At 42.7% G+C, this 17,575-nt stretch overlaps 1 protein-coding gene across 1 annotated transcript in view; it reads left to right on the top strand.

Moving 5' to 3' along the window:
- Positions 1 to 17,575, top strand: part of SMYD3 (SET and MYND domain containing 3) — an 805,331-nt gene that overhangs the window by 622,996 nt on the left and 164,760 nt on the right. The window contains exon 8 of the mRNA XM_062211394.1: positions 308 to 418. Coding sequence (XP_062067378.1) covers positions 308 to 418 — 111 coding nt within the window. The remainder of the gene's footprint in view (positions 1 to 307; positions 419 to 17,575) is intronic.

Raw genomic sequence — 17,575 nt, 5'->3', positions numbered from 1 at the left:
AAAGCTCTTGTTATTTTAATGTTTAGTGAAAAAAAGGTAAAATACAAAAGTATGTAGAGAACATGAGCCCTGTGCTTTAAATATATAATACATGTGTGTTCTCCATATAACAAAGACTAGAGGAAAGTAAATTAATATATTACCTATGATTATTTGAGTAGAAAGACCATCAGTGGTTTCTTCTCCGTTGTGCTTTTTGGTGTATAATAAAAACAAGTTTTACTCTAAAAATTGGCAATAATAGTAACTGTTAAAGAAAATGAGCCCAGCAGCCACGTGATCCTGTCCCTCTCTCTGGTCTCCACAGCTCACCATCTGCTACCTGGATATGCTGATGACCAGTGACGAGCGCCGGAAGCAGCTGAGGGACCAATACTGCTTTGAGTGTGACTGTTTCCGATGCCAAACCCAGGACAAGGTATTTTGTTGGGAACCAAACTGGAACACTTTACTCACATTAGTTCGATGATCTTTCAGAGAACTCTGCTTTAATTTCATGAACCCAAAATTGAATGATTCTCAGATAGGACCTTGAGGCATGAGAGGAAACAAAGGCAAGTAAAATAAAACATTGAACTGCATTCAGTTTATTTCCTGGAACTTTCGTTGTATCTTTTTTTTTTTTTTTTTAATTTATTCCGCTAGTCTGGCCATTGTAGCACTTTATCAAATGGAGATAACACAACCTGCCATTTTTACTGTCTGTAAAAGAAAGAGCCAGAACAAAAGCCATAATGAGTAACTTTATTCAGAACGCTCATGTTCTTTTTTTTTTTTTTGACAGGCAAAGTTAGACACAGAGAGAAAGGTCTTCCTTTTTCCGTTGGTTCACCCCCAAAGTGGCCGCTACGGCTGGTGTGTTGGGGCCAGTGCGCTGCGCCGAGCCAAAGCCAGGAGCCAGGTGCTTCCTTCTGGTCTCCCATGCGGGTGCAGGGCCCAAGGACTTGGGCCATCCTCCACTGCTCTCCCAGGCCACAGCAGAGAGCTGGACTGGAAGAGGAGCAACCAGGACAGAATCTGGTGCCCCAACCGGGACTAGAACCTGGGGTGCCGGTGCCGCAGGTGGAGGATTAACCTAGTGAGCTGTGGCGCCAGCCCTATTTACTTTCAATTTAAAGACTGTGAGGTTATCTGAAGAAATCTTCCTTGTGTTGACTGTTTATATTGTTAGAATTCTTTTGTAGCCTTTATCGCTTTTGATCTCAATAATTATAAATAAATTAGTAAACAGAACTCTGAAAGGTTCAGAGATATGTTTTTTGGGATGGGATGAAGGAAGAAGTGACAGAACCAAGTATCACACACAAATCTTTTGAATAAATCTAATGTTTTTTCACAATCCCACAGTTATCTGTGATTTGTGGAGAAAAGGTAGTTATTCTCACTGTGTGGGAAAGGATTGTGAACTCATCCTAATCCTGCCAGTCATTGAACATGATTAGTTTTGCATTTAAAGAGAAAAACTTTTGGAAAGGGTTGAAGTAAATGAGAAAAGTTGAATCTACTACTAGTAGCCCCCCGAAGTTCAATCCATTTTTCGTGTTAGCCTTTTGCCACTAGTAAATATGCCAGAAGTCGTCAGATGCCCTTGGAATTCCTCCCTAGGATCTGATCTTGAATGGCAGCAAGCTAGCTTCCGTTCAGCAGCTTTGCTTGGGAACATTCCCATATTTAGTTGCTTGTAAATGTCATGAGTATGATAGACCTTCAAAAAATTCTTGAATGAATGAATGATTATATTTATTAAAATATGGGATCCTGTTCACTTCTGTTTTTATTACTACAGTTGAAATATGGGCTATAATAGTTTGTTAGGAAAGGGTTTGACTACAGCTAACAGATAACCCAACTGAAACCAGCTTCAGTAGATGAGATATATTTGTCTTCAGAATTCTGGAGAGGTAATCCAAGATGAGAGCATCTACTATGGGAGATCTTAATCATGGATCTGAAATCCTTCCATCTTTCTCCTTAAACACCCATAGCATGTAGCTTTTGCCCTCATGGTCCCAGGATGACATCTGTCCCTGCGCTTTCCCAGTCATTGTATCCAAGCTCTAGTCAGAAAAAGGAAAGGATAATAGCAAAAGAGCAAAGGGAAGTCCTCCTAGAGATATCTGCCCACGTGTTGTTGTTCCAAACTGTGTCATATGGTCACCGTTAGCTATAAAAGAGACTAGGAATGATTTTAGCTTTTCAGCCTTGACGAAAGAAGGAAAAGAAGAATGTGAATGGCTTTTGGGGAGCCAAACCACAATGTCTGCAATACCCATAGAGGCTGTTTTCTGTACTCCCTTGATCTGGAAGTTTGTTTAACATTGTAGTAGTGAGGGTTATCCAGAAAAACAGAACCAACAGGATACACACAGACACACACACACATGCACACACAGAGTGACTAATGGAAAAGGAATTGGCTCACATGATTTTGGAGGTTGAAGGGCCCTAAGATCTGTAACTGGCCAACTGGAGACCCCAAGAGAGCTGATAGTATAGTTCTAGGCCAAGTGTGATGGCCTGAGAACCAAAAGAACTTACTTGGTATAAGTTTTAGTCCACGAACTGGAAGTCCTAAGACCCAAGAAAAAATGTTTCAGTTTGAGTACAAAATAGGAAATGACCAGTTAGGAGGAGGTCCCTTTTATGAGTGGGAGGGTCAGCTTTTTTATTCTATTGTGGTCCTCAACTGATATGACGAAGGCCACCCATGTCAAGGAGCTCAGTCTCCTTTACTCAGTCCGTGGGTCCAAATGTCAATTTCATCCAGGAATACCCTCACAGACATACTATGACTAAAAATCTGGGCACCCTATTGCCCAGTCACATTGACACCTGACATTGATCATTATAACTATTGTCTTAGAGAAAGGCCTAATAGTACATTTGGAAAAGCGCTGGATTACCCTGCTGGGTTCTAGTCCATTCAGTCTAACAAACTGAGTGGTCTCAGGAAAGTCATTTACCCTCTGGATTTGTTTCATTATTTGTGATATAAGGGAAATTGACTCTGTGGTCATGTTCAGGCTTCTTCCAGCTCTAATATCCCTTGTTTCTATGAAATATCTTCTAGTGGCAACAAGTAAGTTATATGCTTAGATGAGACTGTACCTTGACTTGCAATTAGTTTTTCAGTTATATTTTCAAGTCTCATTCACCTGGGAATTTTACTCTGTTCAGTGGTATAAGCTTCCCTTCTGAAACCTCTATTGCTGATTTACTTACAAAAACATAGTACAGAGGTAAATTCAGCTTACTGTGTTTCTAAAAGATCATACATTCAAAATTAGTTCAATCAGGATTAATTTTACTTCAGTTTCTAGTTTTAAGTTTTCAAGCTTATTCTTCTGCTTTTCTTGGAATCTAGAAAACTGATCTAACCAGGTTTCTGGATCAAGCAGTATTTATTCCTTGCCTACATCTGCATATTACTGGACTTGCCCGATATCATGTTTCAGTAAGGCAGGAACTCTTTTAATAGCTGGTATAATTTGCATGTGTGGAGTTGTCATTTGTAATCTGCAGCTTAATTTCTGGAAGAAATAAAACTTAACATCTAAGGGAGGTTTGGGATTGATTTAGATTGTCCTTTGGCTTACCCAGGTCAGAATCCAAGGTAGAAGAAGCAGAACAGAACAAATGGAACTGATTGTTTCCATACGTTTATGAATAGTGCATAACATACTTCGTTGGATGCCACATGCTTTGTTGTTAAAAAAAAAAAAAAGTCTGTTTACTGGCCATGTCACTTTGTCTTTCCTAAAGTCTGTTATATTTAGTTCTTGCTTTTAAACATCATGTCTGTGATCTAATCAAAGCCCTGTTGCTTCCCTCCTAGATTACTGAGATAGCCCTTTATTGTTCACTTGGCCCTCGGTTTCTTTCCTTTCATCCGTCCTACATACTGTTATAGAGTAAACTTTCTCAAAAACAGCTGTTTCCTTGTTGTTGGTTTGCTCAGCATTAAATGTTATCTTTAATATTCAGGATAAACTTCACATTCATAGTATTTAAAATTCATGATCCCAAATCTAACCTACCTTTGTTTTATTTCTTTCCTTTATCAAAATTGCTAACTTTCTTTGTCTGATTATACCTTTTCTCCCACCCAAAATATTCTGAAATAGCTTTCAGAGGCACTTTTACATGTGCATACACAAACCACACATAGATATGTAACAAATATAATAGAGCAGCAATCATTTTTTTTACTTGAGAAATAAGAGTGACAAGCACTAACATGAAAGTAGGTTAGTACCCAGAGTGCATGCTCTGTGATCTTTTACATAGTGGCTAGAAATAAATCACAGATTTAAGCTAAATAAGCTAAATTTCCCAGCAGCCAAAGCTGAAAGACTAATTTCAGAATTCACAGTATCTGTGAGGTTGAACATGCGCGTGCGCCTCAGCTGAAGCACGGTGTCTCCTCGCACGGAGGCAAGAGGCACTCACAGCGCATTCTGTGCAGACCTCCACAGTGCCTGAAAGAGCTGATAGTTATAGCATTCCTCCGTGTGGCTGATTGACGTGACCTCAGATTGTAAGTTAATAATGGAAGTAAGAAAAAGGGGAAAACATTACGTAGTCTAAGATCGGATCTCTGCTGGTTTGCTTCATTCCGAGAATAAAATCAAGTCTAGAGGGAAGCAAGGGCAGCAGGGCCTGCAGGCCCTTCTTCATTCGTGTGATTTGTTACAAACAGGCTTTTCCTTCCCTTCCCATTTTTAACTTTTATTGAAGTGATACATGTATATGGTTTGGACAGTTGGAAACTTTAGGACTCTTTTCTTCTTGTGCTCCTGTCCAAATTCTATTACTCTGACCTCCCTAACTCAGGGCTACGGATGTTTTTTGCTACTGGATTGTTTTATTATTTTAATTAGAATTACTTATAGAGAGGGAGGGGGGAGGAGGGAGAGGGAGAAGGGGAGAGGGGAGAGGGAGAATCTTCCATCTGCTGATTCAGTCCCCAGGTAGTCCCAATGGCCAGGGCTGAGCCAGGCCAAAGCCAGGAGTCAAGTGCTTCATCTGGGTCTCCTACATGGGGCAGGGGCCCAAACACTTTGGCCGTCTTCCACTGCTTTACCTGTGCTGGTAGCAGGGAGCCAGACTAGAAGTGGAGCAGCTGGAACGTGAACTGGCACTCATATGGAATGCTAGCATTGCAGGCAGTGGCTTCACCCACTATACCACAATGCAGGCCTCCAGGTTGTTTTTAAGGCTATTTTTTGTTTTTCAAGATTTAAAATTTCATTTTTTTCCACATCTCCCAATTTGAGCTTTATTTCTGCCTGTTTTGTTTTTATAACATCTTATTTACCTCTAATGCACGCTACTGTTAGTTATCTATTTGAGCATCCTAATCATACTACTGTTAAACCTTAGTCATTTCCATGAAGTTTGTTTTGCTGAAGAGAAATCTTATGATTGGTTTTTGTTGCTTATCTTCCTTACCATTGCATTTCACTGTTTTTGTTTTTCTATTTATTAGAAAGGCAGTGAGAGCAAGAATGAGAGAGAGAGAGAGAGAGAGAGAGAGAGAACGAGCCACTATCATTCATGGTTCACTCTCCAACTACCTGTAACAGCCAGGGTTGGGCAAGGCTAACACTGGGAATCTGGAACTCAGTCAAGATTTCCTGTGTGGGTGGCAGTGACCCAACTACTTGAGCCTTCACCTGGTACTCCTAGGGTGCACCTTAATGGGAAACTGAAACTGGGAGCCAGTACTTGAACCTTAACACTCTGTTGTGGTATACAGATGTCCCAACTGAGGTCTTAACCGTTAGGCCAAATGCTGCTTACCATCCCACTAAATGTAGATTTTTTATGGCAGTCTCATAGAAAATGTTCAGTTTTGTTCCTTCCTTTCTTCTGTGCTATTCCCTACGTCTGGTAGTTTTGCCTCCCTAAACCCCACAGCCCCCAATTTTATAGCATTCAGATCTTTCATATCCTCATGATGTCGAGCTTAGTGCAGAGCGCATACCTAGATGATGGGCATCTTGGCTCTGTATCTGGATATGAGGCCATGGCTCTGCTTGTCTTAGACTATTCAGGCCTGAAGCTTCCTATAATTGTTTAGCCTAAGGAAACAGATCATCAGCACTTTTTTTTTTAAAGATTTATTTATTTATTTATTTGAAAAGCAGAGTTACAGAGAGGCAAAGGCAGAGGACAGAAAGAGAGAGAGATTTTCCATCTGCTGGTTCACTCCCCACAATGGCCACAATGACTGGAGCTGTGCCAATCTGAAGCCAGGAGCTTCTTCCAGGTCTCCCACATAGGTGCAGGGGCCTAAGACTTGGGTCATCTTCCTCTGCTTTCCCAGGCCATAGCAGTGAGCTGGATTGGAAGAGAAGCAGCCAGGACTTGAACTGGTGCACATATGGGATGGCACTGCAGGCAGCAGCGTTACCTGCCAAGCCACAGTACCAGCTCCTATCTGCGCTGGTTTTTTGGCCATATTTTACAGCATGGAAACCTCCTCCCAGTCCTGGGCTTGAAGCTGTAAGGTTAACTCTACTCACCTTTCTTACGTGAAGCATCTTTATTTCCCTTTAACTGAACTTGTTCCCAGACCTAAGGCCAGGTGGTTTCCACTTTGCTTATTGCTTTCCATGTCTGTTCTGTTTTTTGGTCCAAGGAGATGCTTGTCTTACTTCTGAACTGGCAAAAACTGTTTTTGGTTTCTCTCTTTATATTTTGTCTGTCATCCCTGTGGGTTTGGCGTAGAGGGGTGCACTTCAGTGTATGAACTTACAGCATCGTGATCAGAAGCCTGAGTTCTGTTTTCAAGTCCATAGGTAAGAAGTCAAGTCTTTGGACACAATGGAGAATGCAAGGATAAACAGTGATCCCCTTCTGAGGGCTTCCCGGCACGGAAGTAGCTTTTACCTAGTCCTAGCCCATCCATGGAGCAGGAGATCTTTGACTTCTTTGATCACAGGGTCTTCTGTGGAGAGGCAGAAAGAAGGAGTGGCAAAGAGTTAGTTGAGCATAGTTAAAATGTATCCATTCAGGACACAGTTTAATAATTGGATCTATACAGGGGGAAAGCCCTCCTAAACTTCTCATTCCAAGATACTACAATTCTAAGCCCACTTCCTCCCATTTTCTTCTGTAAAAATAAAGCAATATTAATTATTATCTTCAGGAATCATTGCAGCTTCTTTTCAGGAATCTTCTTTTGTCACATGGAAGTGCCCTTTGTTAGTTCCTTCATAGTCCCTGCATAAGCCCTGTGAGTCACTGGGCCTTGCAGTATACTACCCAGCACTCAGACAAAGCAATAACTTACCCTGGCACTGTGTGAGAACTGTTCAGTTCCCATAGATGTTGTATATCAACTAGGCTATAACTGGGATAACTGGGGAAGATTGCAGAATTGAACCCAAAGAAGACAAAAAGAAGAAGAAATAAAGAATCTTTCTAAAGAAGAAATAAAGAAATGTTGAAGTTAGAGCTATATGCCTGTACAATGAGAGTGCTTTGCCTAAGAAAATTTCTGTGGTCACTTGAGTCTTTGAAATGTGCACAGTTAAAAATCATTAGTGAATGGCTATTTTTTTTCTGCTGCCTTCCTTTATTTTGCTACATATATTTTAAGCAGAACTACCTAATGATGGGATGATTGTTTTGTATTTCAAGTTTTAACAATCTAAGCATAATGTGTTCCCTGTTTCTGAAGTTTTCATCATGATGAAGTTTTTGTTATCCTAGGAAGACTAGAATATTTTGGCAAAGAATTGAGGAAGTATGTGTGTGTGTGTGTGTTGTGTGTGTTTTCCCATTTTGATGGGTTTTTAAGTAGTCAGTACTCAACACTTTTGCATGTTACCTATGTCTTTCTTGTCTAACTGGAAGAATGGGTTTCTGTAGAATGAATGCAGTGTTAGTTGGTGTTCATGTTACAATGAGGAAAGGAGCTTATTGACTTCATAACCACATAATCCCATCTGCAATGCTGCTGTGAAATACTGGGAGAGGCTTTTGGGCATGATACAATGAGCTGTAAAGCTGGCTGGGAAGTAAACAATGTAGCTATTGTGTTTGCCTTGGAATATGCTTTTTACCACATCATAGAAAGTGACCTTCTCCACAGAGCTGTCAGCTGTGTCCCCAGGCTCCTTCATATGGCTCTATTTTGTCCAAATGTCAACCTCAGGGGTAAAAAAGAGATATCTCTATAATTTATGGTGACTTGACTGCTATCTTAAAGCCTTTCCACTTCTTGCTCATTGTCTACACGAAGGCTTTTAGTCTACACGAAGTTCTGGGTTAGGGAGCAGATTCAGTGGTGGTGGTCTTGTGAACCAAGCACCATGCCTACCCAATACACTGCATACTGTTGGTGTTGTCAAGTAGGTGACTCTTCCTGAGAGAATATTATCATGTAGAGTATCAACTCCCATTGTGAATGTACTTACTATCTGATAGACATTCTGCTGAATTCTTATTTTTTAAATTTATTTTTAAAAGATTTAATTTATTTATTTGAAAGAATTATACAAAGAGAGAAGCAGAGAGAGAGAGAGAGAGAGAGGTATTCTGTCTGCTGGTTCACTCCCCAATTGGCCACAACGGCTGGAGCTGCACCAATCCAAAGCCAGGAGCCAGGAGCTTCCTCTGGGTCTTCCCATGTGGGTGCAGGGGCCCAAGCACTTGGGCCATCTTCCACTGCTTTCCCAGGCCATAGCAGAGAGCTGGATTGGAAGTAGAGCAGCCAGGATTCAAACCAGCACCCATATGGGATGCTGCAGGCGATGACTGCAGGCGGCAACTTTACCCATTATGCCACAGCGCTGGCCCATGCTGAATTCTTTATATGCTTGTCTCATTTAATCTGTACAACATTATAAAGGCCGTAGTTATTCTTATTCCAGTTTTACAGGTGAGGTAACTGGGGCTGTCAAGAATATAGCCTTAATCACTCTGCTTTGCTGTTTGTATGGTTCTTTGAATAAGAGATACACCATCCTTATCTTTGTTTAAAAAAAAAATTGGAACATAACTTTCTTGCAGCAAAATTCACCCTGTTCAGTATGTAGTTCAGTGAATTTTGACAAATGGATGCAGTCTGTACCCACTACTGCCATCAAGATACAGAGCAATTCTGTCAGGACCACCACTGGAATTCCCGCATATCACTTTGTAGGCAACCCCTATTGCCCACTTGCAGCCTCTGTGAATGCTTTATTTGCTTTCTGTCACTATAGCTTTACCTTTTCCAGAATGTAATAGAAACTGAACCAAATAACCATTTGATGCTCACTTCTTTCACTTAGCATAATGCATTTGATATTCAGCCTCAGCATTTTTGTATACACAAATACACACACATACATGTAAATCTCAGTAGTTTGTTCCTTTTTATTGACAATTATTATTTTTTATGTGGCTGTACCACAGGCAATCCATTTTCTATCTGAAGGACATTTGTTTGTTTCCCAGCTTTTGGTGATTCTCAGTTAAGTCTCAAAGTTTTGACTTTGATTTTTTTTCTTGAAAGATGACTTCTAAATGGCCAGCACCACGCTCACTAGGCTAATGCTCTGCCTGCAGCGCTGGCACCCCGGGTTCTAGTCCCGGTCAGGGCACTGGATTCTGTCCTGGTTGCTCCTCTTCCAGTCCAGCTCTCTGCTGTGGCCCAGGAGGGCAGTGGAGGATGGCCCAAGTGCTTGGGCCCTGCACCTGCATGGGAGACCAGCAGAAGCACCTGGCTCCTGGCTTCGGATCAGCGCAGCGCATGGGCCATAGCGGCCATTAGGGGAGTGAACCAATGGAAGGAAGACCTTTCTCTCTGTCTCTCTCTCTCACTGTCTAACTCTGCCTGTCCAAAAAAAAAAAAAAAAAAAAAAGAAAGAAAAGAAAGATGACTTCTGTGTGTTTACTTTTCTGTATGTTTACTTCTGTATGTTTATTCTTAAAATTAACATATTGGGCCAGCGCCGTGGCTTAACAGGCTAATCCTCCGCCTTGTGGCGCCGGCACACCGGGTTCTAGTCCCAGTTGGGGGGCCGGATTCTATCCTGGTTGCCCCTCTTCCAGGCCAGCTCTCTGCTATGGCCCGGGAAGGCAGTGGAGGATGGCCCAAGTCTTTGGGCCCTGCACCTGAATGGGAGACCAGGAGAAGCACCTGGCTCCTGGCTTCAGATCAGCGCAGTGCGCCGGCTGCAGCGTGATGGCCATTGGGGGGTGAACCAACGGCAAAAAGGAAGACCTTTCTCTCTGTCTCTCTCTCTCTCACTGTCCACTCTGCCTGTCAAAAACAAAAACAAACAAACAAAAAAAAACCATAACCACAGGTACCTCTCAGGCTGCCAGGCTGTCCCAATTGCAGCTGCTGGGATCTGTGAGTTTGAAGCTGCTAGCTCCAAGAATGACCCGAAATATCCCTTCTGGCTTCCACCCTGTCTGTGAAACAACTAATTGTTGGTGTTAATGAAATGGATACCTGAGGCCAGTGCTGCGATGTACCAGGTTAAGCCACTGCCTGAAACACTGGCATCTCATGTGGGTGCTGGTTTGAGTCCCAGCTGCTCCAATTCTAATCCAGCTCCCTGCAAATGTGCCTGGGAAACCACTGGAAGATGGCCTAAGTGTTTAGGTCTCTGCCATCCATGTGGGAGACTTGGAAGAAATTCCTGGCTTCTGGCTTCAGCCTGGCTCAGTCCTAGCTGTTTGGGCCATTTGTTAAATGAGCCAGCACATGAAAGATCTCTCTTTCTCTCTCTCTTTCTCTCTCTAACTCTGCCTTTCAAATAAATACTTTAAAAAAATGGATTCCACTGAGCCACACTATAGCTGGAAGAGTTTTGAGGAAATCATTAGGGAAATTACCACCTACATTTTAAAAAATCAGCTACAGTGCTGCCACAGTAGCATTTGTACCCATTGCTGGTTGGAATGGCAACAACATGCTAGAGCCGAGTGCTAATGTGCCTTGGTTCCAGGGATGGAAAGTTACTTACAAAGATGGCAATGCCAGTGAAACCACACTGCCAGAAACCCTGGATTGCATCCTCCCACCAACTTGTCCAACTCATAAAACTTTACGTATGCCCCTGTAGAAATTGGTGGAATTGGTATGGTCCCTGTGGGCTGAGCAGAAATTGGTATTCTCAGACCTGGCGTGGTAGTCACTTTTGCTGTAGTCAATATCACAATTGAAGTAAAATCTGTTGAAATACACCATGAAGCTTTGAGTGAAGCTCTTCTTGGGCGCCACATGGGCTTCAATGTCAAGAACTTGTGTGGGTCGGCGCCATGGCTCACTTGGCTAATCTTCTGCCTGCGGTGCCAGCACCCCAGGTTCTAGTCCCGGTTGGGGCACCAAATTCTGTCCCAGTTGCTCCTCTTCCAGTCCAGCTCTCTTCTGTGGCCCAGGAGTGCAGTGGAGGATGGCCCAAGTGTTTGGGCCCTGCACCCGCATGGGAGACCAGGAGAAGCACCTGGCTCCTGGCTTTGGATCAGCGCAGCGGCCATTTGAGAGGTGAACCAACAGAAAAGGAAGACCTTTCTCTCTGTCTCTCTCTCTAACTCTGCCTGTCAAAAAAAAAAAAAAGTACGTGTCTATCAAAGATGTTCATTTTAGTGATTTTGCTGCTGACAGCAAAGGTGACCTACCAGGGCTGGTGTGACCTAGTGGGGTTAAGCTGCTGCTTCCAACAACTGCCTCCCTTACTGGAGTGCCAGTTTCAGTTCTGACTGCTCTGTTTCCAGTCCAGCTCCCTGCTGATGGGCCTGGGAAGGCTGCAGATGATGGCCCAAGTACTTGGGCCCTTGCCCCCTATGTGTGGGGGACCAGGGTGGAGTCCCTGGCTCCTGGATTTGGCTTGGTACAGACCTGGCTGCTGTGGTCTTTTGGGGAATGAAACAGCAGATGGAAGATCTTTCTTTGCATCTGCCTTTCAAATAAATAAAGAGATAATATACATACGTATCTCAGTCTTCAAAAGCAAAAAGACCTCCAGTGGAAGGAACTGGCTTCACTGCTCAGGTGATTATCAGATCAGCCTGGCTGTGCCCTGTGTTGGATTGTCACACAGCTCACCTGGCTTACACAAGTTTCTGAGCTGAAGAAAAAGGATTGACTGCTATTCTGGTGAGAAGCTGGAAGATGGGCTTCAGTCCTTGGAATCTGGTGATACTGTCATCATCAATATGGTTCATGACAAGCCCAAGTCAAGGTTCTCTGGCTATCCCCCTCAAGGTCATTTTGCTGTTCTTGATATGAATTGACAATTGCTGTGGGCATCATCAAATGAGTAGACAAGAAGGGCTGCTGGAGCTGGCCCAGGGTCACCAAGTCTGCCCAGAAAGCTAAGTGAATCCCAGTCTTAATCAGTGGAGGAAGGTCTCAGAAGTGTTTGTCTCAGTTTGCCATTTCAGTTTAATAGTAAAAGGCTGGTTAACGTTATCAGGGCGTCCTGAACCTTCAGAAGGAAAGGAGAATGTGCACCGTATTGTGTGTGGTGGGGAGGAGGCAACTTTAAGTTACTAGTTTTTTAAACCAATATTTTTCAATGGAAATGACCAAAAATATCTGATGAAATTTTGAGACAATTTAATGAGAAAACACAAACATAATTTAATGAGAAAAAAATCAGCCTGTCTAGTTGGGAAGGTCTTAGGTGAGGAGGAGACATGTGACCTGAGACACAAAGGCTGTCTAGGAGTTTCGAGTGAGAAAGGCTCACAGGGGTATTGCAGGTGGGACCTCAGCCTGCAGAACATCCCAGAAGCTTGAGAGAATATGACGTGTCAAGGAGCTGCAAATGGTCAGGTATAGCTGGCGGATCAAGGCTGGGGGCCAGGGGCAGGATATGCCAGGCAGAGCGCCTGGGTTTTCCTTCTGGAGGGGTGGGAAGCCCACTAAAAACAGTGAGGTTTGGCTGTTGACCAACAACACCCAGGAAAAGGTAACTGTATGCAACCAAGTCAAACTGCTGAGGGCCTGGCACTGTGGCAAAGCAGGTAAAGCCGCCGCCTGTGGTGCCAGCATCCTATATGGGCACCAGTTCGAGTCCTGGCTGCTCCCTTCCAATCCAGCTCTCTGCTATGGCCTGGGAAAGCAGTAGAAGATGGCCCAAGTCGTTAGGCCCCTTCACCCGCCTGGGAGACCCGGAGGAGGCTCCTGGCTCCTGGCTTCAGATCAGCACAGCTCTGGCCGTTGTGGCCAACTGGGGAATGAACCAGTGGATGGAAGACACTCTCTCTCACTCTCTCTCTTTCTCTCTCTCTCTCTTTCTCTCTCTGTGTAACTCTGACTTTCAAATAAATAAATAAATCTTTAAAAAACAAACCGTTGAACAATAGAGCATCAAAAATTCAAAAACCAGGCAACCCGATTAGTGTGGTTCTCACGCCATTACTCCCAGAAGGGCATTTGGAGAGCTGCTTTTGCGTGCCTGTGATGGCAGCTTTGTTCCTCACCAGCAAAGAATGAGATGTGACTGGGTCCGATTAATACTCACGGCTATAGCAAATGGTTTGTTTCGAATACTCATCTGCTCACAGACTCTCCCGGTGCTTCAATTACAGATACGTTTACCAATTGTGCTGCGTATTAATTGCAGAGGGGAGTGATGGCTCGCTAAACTAGCTGTACTTTCCGGTAATGAGGATACTGTGTTGCTTCAGTTGCAGGCATCAGCATATCTTCTGTTTTCTTTTAACCTTTATTGCCAAATCATTTTCAGGCCCTGGAAAGTCTAATAAGTGAAAAGACATGTGGACTTCCTCTCTGTCTTGCTTTGATATGTAAATTAAAATCCTGGAATTATTAAAGCATTGATAATGTTTCCCTGTCTATAACATTAAGATTTGGGAGCTGCAGCTAAAGGCCCATAAAACAGTCGTCTCCACATTTGTCGTTAAACTCCTCTAAGCCATAAATTTGTTCATTCTTAATTTGGAATCATCTTGTTTTTCTCAGAATTTAGTCAATCTTGGCATTTTTTCAATATCTTCTTATGCTAATTTATTTATTGTGTCTTTTAAAGCAGAACACATAAAGAAACAGCCAATTAATAAATTGTTCTCTACAACTGAAATAAAACACATTAATTATTTCTAAACAATTAGTCTGCACTCAACATGGGAGAGGCCCCCAGTGGGGGTGACAAGCGCAGCGTCAGAGGATGAGGAAAATTGCCCTCGTTTGACATCCCGTAAATGAGCATCTACTTTTAACAACAGCTTCATGTTATGAATAAGGTCAATTAAAATCATTATAGATGTAATGGCTTAGAATTGCCTTTTAATTCAAGAAAAGACTCCGAGCAGTGTTCTTCACAAGCTTAATCTGCAGTTGCCCCATCACTCTGTCCAGCAGCACCAAAACTTAGAAAGGGACAAAGGGAACCTCTAATGTGGTTGGAGAATTACCACAAAAAAATAAGACTCCAAGGAAAGATGACAGCAAGGGGAACTTTTCAGCCTACAAAGAAAAGCGGGGATGGGAGAGATGCTTATCCAGGCTGGGCTACACACAGTTTTCCGTTTTCACCAAGCCAGGAGAAATAGATTTCAACTGCAGGAGTTTGGATATAGATGTACTACCCTCCGGACTTTTTTTTTTTTAAGATGTAGTGTTATTTTCTGTCAGAGTCTTCTGGGAGCAAAATGGTCCCTATCTGTCTGGTCTCTGAATTCCCTACAAGTTTCCCAGTCCTCAACTTCTGGAATCCTTAGGCCTGGATAAGTTATTGGATAAACTAAATGCCTTAAAAAAAAAAAAAAAAAAAAAAGAATGGGCTTGGGCCATTTTCGTCATTACTTGTTGTTTCTCATCAGAGATAATCAGCAAGCATTTATTATTCCTAGAGGAAGAGCCTGCTCTTTGGAGCTGCTTGAAAAGCAAGGAAAAACTGGACAAAATGAGAAAAGGATTAAGGCTATTAGATTTGTGCCTAAACTCTTAAAATTTTAGGCCCGTCTGCAATGACGTGCTATCTGTGGCCCTACATGCAGAAAGGCTGTGGTAGATTGTGAAGGACAGTGGATAGCAAGGGGCATTGTGTGGTCAGAAAGAATACTCTACTACCCAGGTCCTGTAGCATTGGCAGCTGACAAATTATTATATAGGAAATAGACTTTTTGACTTCATTCCCAATATTTAATTTTTTTTTGTTTGGTATGACAAGAAAGAAGAGTAAGAGTATGATAGAGTTTAAAAAAGAAGGCAAGGTTGTAGAAAGTTTTGTTCATTTACCCAAAGTAAATGGAAAATAGCAAAGTCGTTAGAGGACGTCTTGGCTTTTGGACCTTGCTTTGGGCGGTTTTAGGGCCTGAACAAGACTCTCCTGTCAGGCTCATTTAGAGTAAGCCCTTCCATCTGAGTGCTGGGAGCCTACTTTAGATGTTATCTCAGTTCAGATTCGAAAGTAATCCAAAACTACCTTATAATTTGAAAAAAAAATTAACGGTTTCCATAATGCTATTGGTTTAGTATCTAGTTACCAAGGATACTTTAGTGAAGAGCAAAGGGTTTTTAATATTAATAGCAGAGCTTCAAGTGATTGTTTATGCTGTTTTTGCATTTGTCTTTTCAAATCTTAAAGACTGAAGCAGAATATTTAAGTGGAAAATCACTAATATTGTCAATTATGGGCAATTACTGGGTATCAGTCTCTGTTTCTTTCCCTAACCATCACAGTGCTGCTGCGTGAGCAATTAGAAACAAGCACGGGCTACTCCTTCTGTAAAGGGTGTGCTCTTAAACAGTTTGCTCATGGACATCTCTTCATTGATTGAACTCTTCATGCTACCATAGGTTCATCTCAATAATTTTTACCTGGGAAAATTACTACTCCTGCCAGCCAGCCCTTCAATTAAGTATGCTTTGCTGCGAGTTACATCATTTAGATTTTTATTAATTTAAACATTTTGTGTCAACAGAAGGTAGATCATTATTAACTGGTGCAATGTGGTGTTTCACAAAATACATACATGTCAAAGAAAAGTAATTAACTCCCTCATTCTATTGCAGAACAGATGTGTAACTGAATAAGAACTGGACCCACGGGTACTGTAGTGAATTTATTTATTTTTTAGTCATTAAATTGTTAACTCAGAGACATCATTGCAAATTTCTCAGTCTTTTTCCTCTTTTTACCTCCTTAACTGCCTCCCCAACCTGTAGTTGAAAATAAGTTTAGAACCATTACCTCAAATTAAAAATTCCTTTTTGCCATATTGTAGTAGTAACTTTCAGCCATAGATGGCCCATCTCTTCAGATGAGAGGAAGGTTTGATGACTAAGAGAGTGAGAATATTTAGGATACACAGGCATACCTCTGACATATTGTAGGTTCAATTCCAGGCACTGCATTAAAGCAAGTAATGAATCTTTTGGTTTCCCAGTGCATGTAAAAGTTACATTTACACTAGTCTGTAGTCTACTGAATGCATAATAGCACTATGTCAAAAAATAATGTATACTTCTCTTTTTTTAAAGATTTATTTTTATTTATTTGAGAGATAGAGTTACAGAGAGGTAGAAACAGAGAGAGAGGTCTTCCATCCGCTGGTTCACTCCCCAGATGACTGCAATGGCTGGAGCTATGCCGATCTAAAGCCAAGAGCCAGGAGCCAGGAGCTTCTTCTGGGTCTCCAACATGGGTGCAGGGTGTGGGGAACCGCAGGCTGGCCACCTGTGGGAACCTCCTCATCTACATAGTTTGCAGCAATCGGTCGACCACAAGGCCTACGAAAACAGCCAGGTGAAACAGATGAAACAGAATGGACTCTGCATAAACAACTAGGAAGAACCAGGTGAAACAGATGAACTTTCAACCTGAGGCTATACGCGCCCTTTCATCTGATTGGACGATATCAGCATAAAGGGACATTGGGATCTGGGCGGGCCGGTGCGGCCCCCTCCTCTCTTTTCTCCTCTCCTCACTTTCCTTCTGCCCCTACAAGTGAAAGTTCTTTGAGAACCGATGAACAGTGACCGTGTTGTGACTATGTTGGACCCTCGCTGGCGAGGGTCCGACACAGGGGCCCAAGGATTTGGGCCATCTTCTGCTGCTACCCCAGGCCATAGCAGAGAGCTGGATCGGAAGAGGAGCAGCCAGGACTAGAATCAGCACCCATATGGGATGCCGGTGCTTCAAGCCAGGGTGTTAACCTGCTGAAAACCTGGAAAAAGTTTAGCAGCTGCTGTTCAGGGGCAACAGGGTTTGGCTTAATAAACAAAGCTGTTTCCTAAGCAGCATGCCAGAATGAGGTTAAGTCAAGCCCTAATGACTGACATTCAGCTGTTGTCACTTCTTTCTTTCTTCTCCCCTCCCGTAACAACAGTATTCTGTGTTTCCAACACCATTCTTTCTTGGGCAATCTACTGCAAGAGCATCATGCGTGGTCTTCTTGATTCCAGTCTGCAACCCTAGACTTCAGTTTTTCCCCAGAAGTCAGAGAATGTTTTTCAGGAGCGGCCCTTTTTGCAGCTTTTCCCTGACAAAGCCTTGCATGGCCCGGTTCCTGTTCACCTTTCTGATTTCAGCTCAGTCTCATAGCTGGAACATGCCAGGCTCTTTCTTACCTTGAGGCCTTTGCACTTGGCTCCCCT

This window comes from Lepus europaeus, chromosome 14 (genome assembly GCF_033115175.1).
Source record: "Lepus europaeus isolate LE1 chromosome 14, mLepTim1.pri, whole genome shotgun sequence".
Taxonomy (NCBI): domain Eukaryota; kingdom Metazoa; phylum Chordata; class Mammalia; order Lagomorpha; family Leporidae; genus Lepus; species Lepus europaeus.
Note: the sequence above shows the minus strand (reverse complement) of the source record. Positions and strands in the feature narration are given on the sequence as shown.